Source organism: Podarcis raffonei, chromosome 1 (assembly GCF_027172205.1).
Source record: "Podarcis raffonei isolate rPodRaf1 chromosome 1, rPodRaf1.pri, whole genome shotgun sequence".
In the NCBI taxonomy this organism is placed as follows: domain Eukaryota; kingdom Metazoa; phylum Chordata; class Lepidosauria; order Squamata; family Lacertidae; genus Podarcis; species Podarcis raffonei.
In genome coordinates this window covers 79,258,032-79,274,087 of record NC_070602.1, presented here as the reverse complement: position 1 = coordinate 79,274,087, position 16,056 = coordinate 79,258,032, and the positions used below count along the sequence as shown (strand labels likewise).

Below are 16,056 nucleotides of genomic sequence, written 5' to 3'. Positions count from 1 at the left end.
GTTGGGCAGAATGATCCCTGCTGTCTCAATTTCCCTGACTGTGCCAAAAGGTGGAAGACGACTGAAAGTCAATCAATTTATTTCTACATGTCAATTTGTGATGGAATCCATTCCACAATCATCATTTATTATTTATACCCCGCCCATGTGGCTGGGTTTCCCCAGCGACTCTGGGCAGCTTCCAACAGAATATTAAAATACAATAGTCTATTAAACATTAAAAGCTTCCCTAAACAGGGCTGCCTTCAGATGTCTTCTAAAAGTCTGGTAGTTGTTTTTCTCTTTGACGTGGTGGGAGGGCGTTCCACAGAGTGGGTGCCACTACTGAGAAGGCCCTCTGCCTGGTTCCCTGTAACTTGGCTTCTCGCAACGAGGGAACCGCCAGAAGGCCCTCGGTGCTGGACCTCAGTGTCCGGGCAGAACGATGGGGGTGGAGACGCTCCTTCAGGTATACTGGACCGAGGCCGTTTAGGGCTTTAAAGGTCAGCACCAAAACTTTGAATTGTGCTCGGAAATGTACTGGGAACCAGTTTAGGTCTTTCAAGACTGATGTTATGTAGTCTTGGCGGCCACTCCCAGTCACCAGTCTAGCTGCCGCATTCTGGATTAGTTATAGTTTCTGGATCACCTTCAAAGGTAACCCTACATAGAGCGCATTGCAGTAGTCCAAGCGGGAGATAACTAGAGCATTCACCTCTCTTGGTGAGACAGTCCGCGGGCAGGTAGTGTCTCAGCTTGTATACCAGATGGAGCTGATAAACAGCTGCCCTGGACACATATCCAATGTTCCAATGTATCCAGAGCAGCTGTAGGGCAATCTAGTGTGATAGAGACAGTGATTCTGGCTTGATGACTACATGTGAATCTGAAACGAAACAAAAGCCATCAGTATTATGAAGGGGAACCAATATCCTAACATGGCTGGTTTCAGGTCAACAGGCATTTGCTGGAACCAAAGGCAAGCTATGCGTCCATCTTGTCAACAATGCCATCATGTTCACTTTGCGTGGGGCATAATTGCTCATGAGTTCTGGGGCCCCACTGAAAGTGGGAAACAAAAAAAAAAATGTGTGGCTTGCTTTATTGTGATATTTGCTTTATGACGGTGGTCTAGAACTGAACCCACAAGATCTCTGAGGTATTGTCGCGGACTGGCTGGACATGGGAATGGCGGGAGGCACCAGTTGGGGAACCCCCAAGGGAAGAAGGCTCAGAGCCTGGGGATTGGTGGTGGGATGATGATGAGTGGTCAGAGGGAGAAGAGGAAGCAGACTGGGAGGAGGAGGTGTTGGCAGAGGCAGAGCTAGCTGCTCTGGCACCCAGAGCGGCGCACATGCTGTGCACCTAGGGGCGGGGCTAGCCAGCTGTGGGGGCAGGGCTACCCATCTCTGGGGGCGGGCCAAGCATCCCAGGGGGTGCTGTCCACGGTGAGTGTCCAGGGGGAGGGAGGGCGATGTCACCACCCCCTTCCTCTGCCAGTGGGTGTCGGAAGCTGAAGAGGTAACATGGTTTATTGTTCAGAAAGAGGCTGTGGCAAAGGAAGTCCAAAATCAGAATCTGAAGCTGGAGAGGAGGGAGGCCAAGAGGCAGAGATGAGTCAGGCTGGTGAAGAAACGCAGGTGTCTCCCTCTCCTGCTGCAATAAGCTCTCTTCCCCACAGTCTCCCAGGACCAGAAGAGGTCTGAAGACAGAGGAGCAGAGACAAGCGTGTCAGCATAGTTTCAGATTGCTTGGGAAGGACCCAGGGGGAGGATGAGATTCAGACAGCTGTGGGAAGGCAGGGACCTTCAGCCTCCACAACTGCCTCATAGGGGCAAGACCTACTGAGAAGAGTTGCTGTGCTCATTAGGCCTGGCTCCCCTGAGCAGCCCTTGCTTCTTCAAATAAAGAGTAAACGCTACGTACTCTGTGTGATTTATTGCTGATTTATGGCTCCCTGACAGGTATGCCTGTATTAGGATTGTGTATTTTCAATGTGCACTATTTTCAGATATTCTAGTCATTCTCAGAGATTTTCATACATGAAATTTTAACTTACAAGGCTGCCTGCATCATTAGAGACAACTTGCTTAGAGTAGCTGGCATAGGAGAAGAGCGAATTAATTCCCCTCCTTCTCCTATGCAGTGTGCCAATCAAAATCCCCGGTTGCTTTTAGCAAAAGAAATATATATTTGGAGATCCAGCCAAGGATCTTCCACAGGCTATGTGATTTGACTCTAATTCTCATCATGACACACACACAGCCCAGGCTTTCCTAAGAGTCATACCTGGTGTTCTAGAACACCCAGAAGTACTATGAAGGGCAATTGTCTGTTTCTATGGCAATTTCATGAAGGTTCTTCACATGAAGGGGAGGATAAATCCCTGCAAAAGGAGATGGGTTCTGCCTGTTCAGAATTCCATCTTCTCCTTAAACTGTCCACAGCCCTGTTGACAGACAGCAAGAAAATATCCTGCAGAAAACACTGTTGCCCACATCAGTTAAATCTCCAAGGGCAAAAGAAGGTGAATTAGCACTCAGTGGCCATTTATGAATTGTTTTAGTTTATATCCATTTTTTCCTCTGTCTCATATGCTGTGTAGTTAGTTACCTGACTCTTTTGGAAGTTGATGGCTGATTCTGGGCAGGGGTTTGATACTGTAAATGGATCACTTAGATAGTGCAAACTGGTAATCAGCAACACAAGGTTTTCTATTTATTTCTTTACTGGGTTTCTCCCAGGAAAGGTAAATCCAGATTAAACAGAGAGAGAAATACAGGCTGGTATTTTGATGACGACAACTATGCCATGTGGACACTACAAAAGATCTTGGATGCATGAAGAGCCCCTTACCACAATAAATGGTGGCCACTGTGAGAACAGGATGCTGGACCAGATGAGCATGATCCAGTAGGCACTTCTTACGTAGGGGAGGCCTAATTCTTCCATTCTTGGTACTTCTATCTCCAATACAACCCAGATAATACAATGAGACTCTACTGAATTGGTAACAGTCATGTTAATAGCTAGCTATAGATCCTGCCAACTCAGTGCAGGGTACAATAGAGTTACCCCAGGTTTCCCCCCAGGAGGATGTATCCAACCTAACCTTTACACAAATTCGCTCTGTGTTCTTCATTTCTTAGGCTTTAGAATAGACTGCCATCATGAGTAATGGAGGTTGGGTGGGCACATGGAGGCCCCATCGTCCACGAGGACCAGTCATGGCCCAGTATTCCAGCCCTGGGCCCAAGTACAACATACCGGGAGCAACAGGTAAGCAAACGGAAACAGAAGTATAGTGGGGTTTAAAAACTTGATGCAAATAAAAAGGGGACTGGACAGCAGGAGCAGTCTGCCAGGCTGGCCCACCTCACAGAAATTGATCAGGGGTGGGGGAGCTCCATATTCTGGTACATATTTTCCTTTTGGGGGCATGTAGAAACTTGAAAACTCTTAGAGCTTGGGTCCTCTGCTGGCTCTTGGCCAGGGACACCAGTCCCCTCTGTACTCTGTCCCTCTCAGCTGCCCTGGTGCCCCACAACTAGAAATGACTGAGATCAGCTGCATCATCATAGGAGAACATATCTTCCCAGGTTCGTTCCCTCGCGTCTCGGACTAAATGATCTAAGGAAGCAGGGCCAGGAATGTCCTTTGTCTTTGAGATACTGGAGAACTGCAACCAGTCGGAGGCAACGCCTTACTCCTGAGCTCTGTGGCATGAAATGTGTCTGTCCTTTTTCAGGTTATATCTCGCACATTCCTACCAAAAGGAAAGCCCCTGCCTACAGTATGTATGGCGCAAAGCCCCCATCCAGCAAAGACAGAGTTCCGGGTCCTTATGATGTGCAGGGCTATATGACAAACAGAGGAAGGCAATCGGCTCCGTCTTATACAATGGGTGGTCGATTCAGAGTGAAAAAGGAGGTTACCCCAGGTCCTGGTGAGTAATAGTCACCCATCCAAGGTATATGTTGACGGCATCTGCTTACCCAAGACGAAGGTAGAGTTTGGGTGCATCATTCCAAAACTGGCCTTTGGAACAATTTCTTATGGCTACATTGAAAAACATGCGGTGTCATCCTCAGATTAAATAATCCATATGAGTTGCTTGCTCAGACAGAGACTGGACTGATTCTGTTTGTTCAGTTTCTTGTTTCTTTTTTGTAAATTTATTTATTTGGTTTTTCAATTTAAAGTTTTACAATCACATATCCAACATACGTCATAAGGTTTCATAGAATCTCCTGGACTTCCCTCCTCTCCTTTGTGGGTCCTATCATTAATCATTTCCTCCTGCATCTTTTATAATAATCCAACTGTTTGTTCAGTTTCAACGTGCCTGATTATTTTTAGAGAATAAAAAAGCTCTGTCAAAGGCTACATCTGGATGTTTGTCAAAAGTGTCCTCAAATCTTGCCACAACATCAGGCATATCTCGTATGCTACTGTTGGCTTTAGGTTGAATTTTGTCTTATTTCTCAGTTTAGGCTGCATTTTGTCTTGATTTTTGGTTGTATTTTTTATTTTGTGCCCTGTCAATTTTGGGTAAGCTGCTTTGGGCAGAATCCAAAGAAGTTTTTCCACTAGTGCAGGAGTGGGGACCATATATTGACCCTCCATATATTGCTGAACTACAGTTTGCATCGTCTCTAGTCACTTGGCCCTGCTTGCTGGGGCTGATAGCCGTTGTGACGCAACTAGTTCAACTAGCCTAAGGATTTCCACTTGCGCAACAGAACTTCTCCCTCTCCTCTCCCTGCATGCCTCTGCACCCTCCCAGAGCTGGCTCACAACTTTTTGGCATCTGAGCCAGGCCCCAAAATGGTGCCCCTGCCCTGCCTGGGAAGAAGGAGTGAGAGAAGATCTAGATCCAAAACGGGGGCGGGTGGGAGAAATATCAGCATCAGGTTCTGCTGCCCTGGCAAATTCAGCCACCTGAGGCAGTCACTTCACCTCATTGGCCACAGAAGGGACACCCAGTTTCCTGCCAGCTCGCAGGGACATAGATACTTTTTCATCCACCAGTGCATACACCCTTTGTACCAGGGACAGTTCTGTGGCACAAATTTGCACAAAGCACACATTTTTTTGGCATCCTTCTGTCTAGAGAGACAATGGAATGCTCCTCAGGGGGTGAAGTCAAACTGCCAGAGAATCACAGCGCCTGCTGTGGCTGCAGAGACCGGTAACTCATAACTGCTGCCTCCTATGCTGTTTTTGCTGCATTAGCAGCACCACAGTGACCTCCCTGGGGTACAAGCCTGGGCAGTGTGTGTGGAGGTCCTGAGCTGCCCAGAAAACAAGACCCACCCCCTCTCAGCCTCAGTGATGTGGTCCAAAGGAAAGCAGAGCAATACGTTTGGCACCAGCTTGGCTGCAGGAATTGCCAGAAGGAGGCATACAAGACGCCGTCCAACCATCTTAGGGACTCCACTCAGGATTTGTGTGGTGTTTCCTCCTTAGCCTTTTCTTCTCCCGAAAACAAGGCAGTGGGTATGTATATGCATAAGGTAATTTATATGAAGAAACTAAGATGGTGAGTGGCTGGGGTCTTACAAGCACCACACGGTGAGGAGGGCCTGAGTGCCACAGAATTAAAGTTAAGAACAGGAGATCCAGAAAACACCTGTTGTCTCTGCAACTCCCAACAGCATCCCTGCTTCCCACACTACGTTCTATTCCTTCTGTATCTGCTGTTTTATATTCATCCAACCGCAGTCTCATTTGCAATCAGAATAAATCATGCAAAATGTACATTCATCCTGCATTTTAATTCACATGCCTTAGTCAAAATGTGATGAGGGATTTACCCTCCCTGCACGCAGAATGTTAACTTTTTAATTAACAAAACTGTAGACAGCCCTTCAGAGGCTTTAGGACATAGCAGTGATTTTGGCATGGTGAAAAATGAGCTTTAACCTAATTGCATCCATTGCCTTCCCATCTACCTAGCCTCTTACTCACCAGAGAAGTCACGGAAAATAATTTATCAAAATGCTCCTGCACATTCTATTTCATTCAGGACTCGTGGTTACAAAGTAGACGCCACACCAGGTAAGGCTTATTCCTTATGGTTTTGTTCTTTGCTTTGCTGTTGTTGTTGGAAGGCATCAAACATAGGTTGTCTTAAGAAATTTATCAATGATGAAACACAGCGCATTAGCTCAGGTCTATGCATGTTTACTTGGGAGCAAGTTCAGCAGGACTTACATGCACATGTCTGAGCCTAGGGGTGTAGTGTTACGCTTCTGCCATTCAGAAAGGTCTTCTCTCATGGTGGTCAGGCTATGGGTGGCTGGCATCATGCTAACCCAGTATTATTAGCTTGCTAAGATATCACCATTCACAAATTATGAAAAGAAGAGTGCCTAGCCTTTGCAGTTAAAGGATAGACTTGGTGGAAGTGGGAAATAGTTTTTATGTTTTGACCTGTGAACTTGAGCGCTGGAGAGAATGTGCATAGAGCCTCTGGAGGAAAATAAAATTAAGAAAACTCTTTTGAAATGGAGGAGGCACTGAAAAGCAATTTCTGAGATACTGTATTGCGATGGTTCGATGTTCTAAGACAGGTGTGGGGAAGCTTTGGCCCTCCAGATGTAGCTGAACTACAGCTCCCATCAACCCCAGCCAAAGGCCAGCAATGATGGGAGCTGTAGTTCAGCAATATCTGGCAGACCAATGGTTCTCCACACCTCTTCGAAGGAAAACAGTCAAAAGTTTCCTAGGTGGTATTCCCAAGTACTTAGGCCAATCTGAAGTAGCTCTTTGGATCCCAGCCATTACCTCCCTCCTCCTCTGGCTCTGCTGGAAGTCTCTGGTGCTCCTCCCCACGGTCCACATGTTCCTCTTTCAGGTCCCAGCGCTTACACGATGCCTGAGGTCCTTGGGCCGCACACAGTGGCCACCTCCGCCGGCCCTTCTTACTCCATGACAGGGAGGAGTAAGCTTGGGCGTTTCGACGAAGACTTGCATAAGGTAGACTGCTGCTTCATGTCATGCCTTGTTTCTCTCTTGGTTACCAATAGTCAAAGTTGTGCCTGCTCTGGTCCATTTTTCTGAGATTTGTTCTAATCTTGATTTAACAGTTTAATGTATACTGCTGGTTACTAGTGACAAAGAGCCAATTTGTTCTCTTTCATGGGGGTCTTAATGCTAAAATTACTCATTCAGGAGCAGATAGAAATCTGGCTGTGATGCACTGTTCGCTCTTGCCATGGTCATTTTACCAAACTTTTTGCAACGCCTTTAATCTTGTTTTACCCCTACTTTTTGGCTTCAGTTGTGCAACATCTTTTACACTAATTTCCACGTGTCCTTAAAAGAAAACAACTCAATGGCAGGTCCTATTTTCATATTTGCTTTTTTATTTTACAACTGCACTGATAAATCATTGGGGAGCGGAAGACAATTAGTTAGAGAAGTAAAGTGTTGCCTCGGTAGAAACTATATTCAATGTGTTTTGGTATAACACAGGGAGCTGCTCAATTTTCCTGGGAAATTAGGAGATATGGATTGTATTATTACTTCATCTATGGGGATCCTGTTCCTTCTCTTACAGACCCCTGGTCCTGCTGCATATCATAAGCCTGATACAGATATCTACAAAAAGAGAGCACCCAAGTATTCTATGGGCAGTCGAAGCAAGGGTCTAAGAGCTGGGAAAACACCTGGGCCTGCAGACTATAGTGTAGGAAAGGTGAGAAGTAGCTTCCTTTCATTCTTAATTGTTTTCAGCAATTATTACTCCCGTGTACCGATATTCTCCTTTCCTGGAAACAGAGCCTGAAATTGTGGGATGTGAGGAGAGGGAAATGTTTGTCCTAATATTACAGAAACAGAAGTTAGAAGCTGGTCATAGGTAGCTTAGCAACCCTGTTCATTTTTGTTCAACGTAATTACCAAACCATCAACTTGTTATGGCCCACGCAAATAATTACTAGTGATATCCTTTATCTAGATTGGTCCATTTGTCACACGGGTCTGATTGGGACATCACATTTCTGCTTCAAGAAACCATGGTTTGTTGGCTCAGGAGCAAGCAATGAGTTGGAGCAGTCCCTCCTCTCCTTATGCAGCTGGCTGTCAGAGAAACTTTCTGTATTGTTGAATGACTGTTTGCCATGATGTCTGAAGTATAGCTTTAAAGCTCTCTACAAGCCAGGAGTGTAAACCGAGAACAACCAGTGGTTTGCAATCCTGGTTTACATGGTGTGCTTAGACCAATTTCCTGGTTTGGATGTAATGCAAACTATAGTTTAACAAACCAGTCTCTTCTGCTGCCAAACACATGGTTTGACAGATTGGGAACATAGTGAGATTACTCAGTGGCGGAGGAACCCTCTCCGGCACCCAGGGCGGGACGCCGAGGGGTTGGGCGAACCGCCCAGTGACGCATATGCAACATCTTTACGGACTGTGCATGTGTGGTGACCATATAGGATGCCACACATGCACAGTCCATACGGGCTGCTGCTCACATGTGGCGGCCATACGGACTGCCGCATGAGCGGCATCCCTATGGAGTGCACACATGCCGCAGCCCTTACGGACGCCGCACGAGCAGCGCCCTGACTGCGCATGCCCTCGGCCGCTCTACAGCTGGGGGGGAGGCAGGGGCCATCTTGTCAACCCCCTCCCCCAGAGTGGAACCCGGGGCGATCCGCCCCCCACTTTGTAAGCCCTTGAGACACTACAGGTGTGTGCAAAGCAGTTTGGGGGTTTTGTGAACTGGTGAACATGAAAATCGCATGGAATTTTGTTTGCAAGTGTGTGCTGCTGGATCTTGAAACTGTACACACTCCATTTCCAGAATCTACTTAATTGCATATGAAGTTACTCAGACCAGAAGAAACAAGATGTTGAAATTGCTGTTTATCTCCAGGGGTCCACAATGCCCAGGATATTCATCTAGCTCCTCCAGCAGTATTTCATGAAACACTGCCCCAGTTGTGCTCTGCAATTATTAATTATCTGTACTTAATTCTTCCACTTAACATTCCATTTAAAATGCTTCTTACTCAGTAAACCAGCAGGAAGCAGCCTGTTCTGTTAAGCAGAACACAGAGATCAAAGAACAAAATCAAGAATCTGTTAGCAGAAGCCTAGCCTGTTTCACCTAATATATTTTACATTCCTTCTGCTTCTAGGTATCATTGCTCAAATCTTGTGCTCCAGTTGTCACTTTTGGAATCAGACACTCCGACTACACAACACCTCTGATTGTGGACGTCTGCTGAATTCATCCCTTGTACAGAAAATGATTTTTCTACTGATATTTCTATATCATGTTCCTCCACATTTTAACACAGTTAACCACCAGCTGTTTAACTGCATTTTTTACAAATACCAGAGCTAAAGGACCATTTAAAATATTCAGAAACTGATTACCATTCAAGACTGAAGTTCTGTCCTCTGATGAAGGGATAGGCCATAAGCCCCTCTTGTGAGGAAGACAAAGCGCAGCTCACACTTGCCCTACTCTTTGAGCCCAAGGAATACATATCTAAATGCATGTCGGCATTCTGACAACTAGTATACAATTAACGGTGTCATTCTTCATAAAGTAGGATCCAATATATATTAAATATATATATGTATTTGTGTAAAAAAAGCTACTTGTGTTCCTGATCCAGAATTATTTCATGGAACTTGTTTGTTGCAATAACTCACATAAAAAGTATTTTGTATATTCCATATCTTCAGCTGAGAAACGTGTTTTGAAATAAATAAATAAATCAGGAATAAAATGTTTATTTCATGTCCTAGCTATAAAATAAAACATCAGTTCTTTTGTAGAGGGTTCACTACTCGAAAACTGTAGGAATATTCTGAACTTGAAAAGTAGAATGTTAAGCTTTTTCATAGAGAACTAGCAGTAATAGGGATAACAATACTGCCTTGCAGCTCAGTCAGGATTCTCACCCATTAATACTGGTACAGCAGCTGAAATAATTGACGCTGTGAATGGTTGTATCCCCTCCTGCACAAAGGTGTTGAGGGGGAACCAGGATCTCGCCAGTTCCCCCTCCTTTTCATCCTTTGTGCATTATATTTATTGTGTTCATCCTCACAGCAACTCTGTGAGGAAAGCCATTTCACAGATGAGTATATGAGGCTGCACCTGTTATTTTCCCCTAGGCTACACAATAAGCTCATAGCACAGATGAAACTTGTTCCAAGCCCTACTCTGTCCACTTGACCACAATTTAGACAGTAACTTTATTACGGCAAAAACTTTCATGGTCTACAGTCCATAAAATCTGTTATCATCTTTAAAGGTGCTACAAGATTGTTTTTGCTGCAAAAAGCAAATAAACTCTCTTTCTCACCATGCTATAGCAACAGAATGTCAGTTGAGATATCTTTCAAAATAAAAGCATAAACTTCTTTATTTAGATTTATCTTTCAAAAGCCTATCACATGATGTGGAATATCTGCAATCATATCTCCCAATATCTTTTTAGAGCTTTAAAAGGGGAGGGGCATTTAACCCTTTCCCTTGACACAAAAAGTTAGCCCTGCTTTGAGACAGCAAGGCTATCGGCTGTGGGTGGAAGCTTTTGAGCAGTATTTTTGCCCTGATCTAGTTGCACTGGCTCCTGCCAACAACTTTTAAGTCTAGAACAGGAATGGCATGCTACGAAGTTTGTCTGGCTTGGAAGCCAACTGAGAAGTGTGCTTTTAATTTTCTGGCATTAAAAAAATGATAAATAAATCATAGTGACTTTAAAGAATTCTGCATCTTTTGACAGCATCCCTGAGTTGAAGGTTGCTTAGCTTTTCAGTGACCTTGCCCCTTGCATTTTTAGGTGTACTGTACACCTAGAGATATGAGGTGAATATGACAAACATTATTGCAACCACATGTATCAGGATGGGTACACTTGTCTAAGAGCTACGAAACACTGCGTGTCTCTCTGGAGTATGCATTTAGGGGTTCACAAACTGGGGCTTTCCGCCTTGTCCCTCATTCAGAGGTTTTAGAAGACAGGCTCCTGGAAGATTTTTTGACTTGCCCTCAAAAACCTGATACTGATCTAGTTAGTTCACTTGTTCTAAAGAAGCAACTATAACCTTGGGCGGCAGCCTCGATTGTCTTACATGGAGGAGCAAATATTTGCTTTTCATAAGAACAGCCAAAGGTTACTAAGAAAGACTTTAGAAACTACCTAATATATATCCAGGACTGGCATGTTTTGCTGCCTGAGGCAAAGACAAGATGATGCTCCTTCCATTCCATGCAGCTAGCTGAATCTTACTTCACTACTAGCAACAGGATAGTGTCCTCTACTGCACCTAAGGGCAGCAGGTTGTGTTTTTTTTTTGGCGGGTGGGGTGTGTGTAACATCCTGTGGCACAGCTGTGCTTTAACAGGTGAGGGCTGGAGGCTCAGGAACAGCTTGTGGGATTGTTGCTGCTATCTCCCTAGCACTGGCTGAGCTAACTGCCTCACTTTGCCTAATACTAGGTCAGGACCTGTATATATCAGAATTTATACTAGGGACAGGAATACAGGAAAAAAAATACTGGCAAGTGTTTAAAACCTGTTTTAATTTTATTTTTAAGTTAAAAACCAGTGTGAAGGTACTATTGCTATGGTGAGATGTTATAGAATAAATCAGAAGCAAAAAAGCAAGATTCACCCAAATCAAGTCAGGCTTTGAATGACAAAGATCAGCAATGTATCAACTAGACCATGATACACAGCAGAACTGTACCAGAATCTTTCTTCTTTATATTATTTCAATTGTGACATAGTAAATTATGGAAAGTTATATCTGGAAAATTGGAACGTCAGACCACCAGTCGAGAGATGAAAAACCTAGGCTGCAATCCTATGTGCCTTTACCCAAGTTTTGAGTATACATGCATTGGGGACACACACACACACACACACACACACACACACACACATTGATATATATATATATATACACACACACACACACACACACACACACACACATATACACACGCTGTATTTTTCGCTCTATAACACGCACCCGACCATAACACGCATGTAGTTTTTAGAGGAGGAAAACAAGAAAAACAATATTCTAAAAGAAACAGTGGATGTATGGTTTTTGTGGTTCATGCTGTGGCCACAGACATGTGATCTGACAGTGAGTTTGGAGTAGCCCAATGCAAAAATCCTGAGGATCCATGTGGATCCATGCTTTGTAACCACGTTTTAAGTGGGGAGGAAAGGAAAAGCACTCAAGGGACAAGGAGCACGCGTGGGGTGGGTGAAGGATACTGCTAATAATGCAGGAGAGGGGTTTAAGGGGAGAAGGAATACGCATGGGGTGGGTGGAGAAGGATCCTGCTCATAATGCAGGAGAGGGGTTTAAGGGGAGAAGAAGCACGTGTGGGGTGGGTGGAGAAGGATGCTGCTAATAATGCAGAAGAGGGGTATAAGGGGAGAAGGCTCCTCTCCTCTCCCACTTTGCTCCTTTAAAGCAAGCAGGCTCTGCTTTTCTCCCTCCTCCCCGCTCATCCCTGGCTTAGCGAGCTGAAAAACTTTGCTGCTATGTAGCGAGCTGAGTGGGGAGGAGAGAGGGACAGAGAGCCTGCTTGCTTTAAAGGAACCAACCGGAAAGGAGCCGCTTACACGAGTGTAAGCGGCTCCTCTCCTCTCCCGCTTTGCTCCTTTAAAGAAGCAGGCTCTCTGTCCCTCTCTCCTCCCCATTCAGCGGCTCTTCTCCCGCTTTGCTTTTTCAAAGCGAGCCACGGAGGAGGGAAGGAAGGGGAACCATGGATCCTCTGCTCACGACTGCAGCAGATCCCCCCCCCCCGCCACCCGTAGGCATTCCCTCCATAACACGCACAGACATTTCCCCTTACTTTCTAGGAGGAAAAAAGTGAGTGTTATGGTGCAAAAAATACAGTGTGTGTGTGTGTGTGTGTGTGTGTGTGTGTATATATATATATATATATATATATATATATATATATATATATAAATATATATAAATATATATATATATATATCAATCACACACAAACTTAACTCCAGTTTTGCTGTTAATACCTTTCTGGCACTCCAGGTGCCAGAACCTAGTAACAAACTTTAAAACTGAGGAGTATTGCAAAATGTTACTTGATTCCAGAGAGAAGTGGATAATTATTCAGTAGCCAGCTAAAGAAGACTTAACCAAGAATCAATGAATCAATAAAATTCTTTAACAGAAAGGATGATTTGGACAAACTTTTTAAAGCGAATATACATTAACTTGCTATAAGGTAAGGTTTGTATAACAAGAAACAAATATAAATAATCTGGTCAGGGGGCAGACTAAACAAGAAGGAAAAAAATGAGATTAAATCATTTGTGCAAGTTCTCACTCTTCCTTCATTGAGGAATATTCTCTGTTTTACTAAGCAAGTCCTTGAGAGTAATAGGCAAAAAGGATTGTTTGACTACTTATAAATGCTGGTGTTAACAGAAGTGGAAATAAATTCAAAGTTACTTTTCTAGGAAGAAGTTGTCCATAACACAATTAGTTCTCAAGAGATGCATCACAGTCCTCCAGGTAGTATTTTTTCATTTAAATTGGGCACTTGAACATCTCTGACCTGGGTGTCAGGATTTTCCTGCTGACCACAAAATTATAAGAGGTGGCATCACCAGCATGCTTTCCCACCCAGACAGCAGAGAGAATAAGGTATTCTATAGAGACTTGGTTTCAACAAGGATGTGAATTGTGCTGCATTTAAATTTTCAAAGGAACAGTGACAGAATAAATTATATTCTTTTTAAGAGAGCGCGTCAAAACAATCCAGAGATGATAATGAAATCCACAGAGGTGCCTCTGGATCACTGTCAACATTTGAATAATATTTTCAGGATCTGAAGATCTTCCAAAACCATTTTCATCATCAGTTTTTTCCCCTCTTCAACAACTATCCAATACAAAATCTTGAGAGTTACTCAAGTCCGTGCTCTTGTCACCAAATAATAGAGGATGAAGAAGACAACAATCAGTCCAGCAGAGACGTAGCAAAGAAGTTTACGATTGTCTCTTCCCGACCGCGTCATAGTGGAGAAACGCTTCACACTCCCCGTCAGAAGGCCTGTCACACTCATGAAATCAGAATCCTAATGCAAAGAGTAGAAATAATAAGGTATTTAGAAGACATTGCTTACTGAAAGAAGCAACATGATTATATATACATATGGCATATTTCAGTGAGAGAAATATATTTAACTCAGTTAATTGAATTCCAATTTAATACTGTTAATATTTAAAAAGAAAACCCAAACAAATGCAGACACATGTGCTCAGATCCCACACCAGCAAAATACACTAGTGAAATTCAAGATTTGACCTTGTCAATAACAATTTTAAATGACTTTACTGTGTGCATATTTTGATCTCATTTATCCTTGCGATAACCCAGTGAGAAAATAAGACTTCTATGTGATCATTATAACATGTGGTAGTCTGTGCAAGGTCCACACAAGGTTTGCACACTTGTTCATTCAGGTACTTCTTGCATAAGAAATTCAGAATATTTGACATGAACCTTACTGCATGAAATAGTTTCACAACATATTTGCCATTAGATACCAGATCACTGAACACCAGTTTCTCAGGGAATCACTACCAACAGAAGACCAACAAGTTTGGTCCTTCTTGGAAAGGAAAAAAAGATACGTGTGCATGAGCATGTTCCAGAACTACAATGGCAGGCTAAAACACATTAACTCTCTGGAACAGAGCGACTTACACCAATAGACTTGTGGGTGATTTCTTCTCTGTACAGAAATATGTTTCAATACAAACTAATTGTCCTGTTTGCTCATGCTGAGCTTCGTCAGTAATTCTTAAAGAGTGCAAACAGTTGCTTACCATGCCATCCAAGTAGTGATTTTGATCCTCAGCATCTTTGTCAATGTCCAGTGCAAGCTATTGAAAACACAGAATGAAGCAGTTATTGACACCTAGACAACTTTCGGAAAGAACTAGTAAAACTGCAAACAAGAATATCATTTGCTCCTGAGCAATTCTCTGTATATTACTACAAGGGGGGCGGGGACAAAAACAAAAACCCTCAAAGACCAAAGTCTTCTGGAGAGCAAAACAGCAATCAAAGAGCAAGGGCTCATCCAGACTTCCTTTTTGCCCAAATACCATAAATTTCCATTTGTTCCAATTCAGCATGAAAGAGCAAGTTTTCGATGGGAAAGCGCCGGGGCAAAATAAAGAAAACATGTTCAGTGATGACATTTCAAAGCACAGGGCAAAAGGTAGGTGTGAATGCCCCAGGTAAAGTAAGTAATCTACAAACCGATTTTAGCCGGGTGACTTTGGAGGCTAGGTTTTCGGTCATACGCTTGTTTTCCACATCTAACATATCATCCACAGCATTGGCATTCTGACCTGAAATGAAGATAAAATAATTATGCCACTTAGTGCAGCTAAAACATAACAGCTGTTAAAACAAAAGGTAGTATGGTAAAATATGTGGTTATTTTGAAGACCTTCCCCATGCTCACTCCAAAGCCTATTTTCACCATCACAGGGCACAGCAGGCTCCCCACTTGCTAGTGTGGGATGTTACCCCACACTGCATGCCCTGCGTGGGGGGAAGAGTCCATTCCACCACCACAACAGAAAGCCACACTGGCAAAGCACGGGCAAAACAGCTGCCACGTCCTTGCCCGTCATCCAACTACATAAGACACAGGAGCCCCGAGCAGGGGGGAAGGTGGCAACTCTGACCTGGGGAGGATCAGAATGCCTCCTTTGTTCCCCGTCCCCCACCCCCAGCACAGGCCACGGAGGTCCTGAGGCAGCGCGACGAGCCGGAGCAACGGTGCCCCCAGCCCCGTTCTCCTGAGGAAAGGCAGCGCCGCCGCCGCCACCACCACCCGCTCCCGCTCCGGCGCCCCCTCGCCAGCCTCTTCCGCGATCTCACCTCGCCCCCAGTCCGCCATGGCCGCTTCCTGCCTTCGTGTCCCGCTCCGCCCACAGAGAGCAGGAGGAGGAGGAGCGGCGGCGGCGGGGAAGACTCGGCTAGCCGAGGAAACTCCCCCCTCGGCCGCAGCGTCCCCTCCTGTCGGCCCTC

General features: G+C 44.4%; 2 protein-coding genes across 2 annotated transcripts; one reads left to right on the top strand and one right to left on the bottom strand.

The window, feature by feature from the left end:
- Positions 1-1,464: 1,464 nt before the first annotated feature.
- On the top strand, positions 1,465-10,377 carry ODF3 (outer dense fiber of sperm tails 3). Its single transcript, XM_053396383.1, has 7 exons — positions 1,465-2,506; positions 3,129-3,258; positions 3,728-3,925; positions 5,938-6,039; positions 6,839-6,960; positions 7,544-7,681; positions 9,132-10,377. The coding sequence occupies exons 2-7, from the start codon at positions 3,150-3,152 to the stop codon at positions 9,219-9,221; spliced, it is 759 nt and encodes a 252-aa protein (XP_053252358.1). The 5' UTR covers positions 1,465-2,506; positions 3,129-3,149; the 3' UTR covers positions 9,222-10,377.
- Positions 10,378-13,145: 2,768 nt separating this feature from the next.
- On the bottom strand, positions 13,146-16,007 carry BET1L (Bet1 golgi vesicular membrane trafficking protein like). The gene is made up of 4 exons (XM_053396408.1): positions 15,907-16,007; positions 15,277-15,368; positions 14,838-14,894; positions 13,146-14,083 (listed from the first exon to the last, which is right to left on the bottom strand). Exons 1-4 carry the CDS (start codon positions 15,923-15,925, stop codon positions 13,916-13,918), a joined length of 336 nt encoding a protein of 111 aa, XP_053252383.1. The 5' UTR covers positions 15,926-16,007; the 3' UTR covers positions 13,146-13,915.
- Between the last annotated feature and the right edge of the window lie 49 nt (positions 16,008-16,056).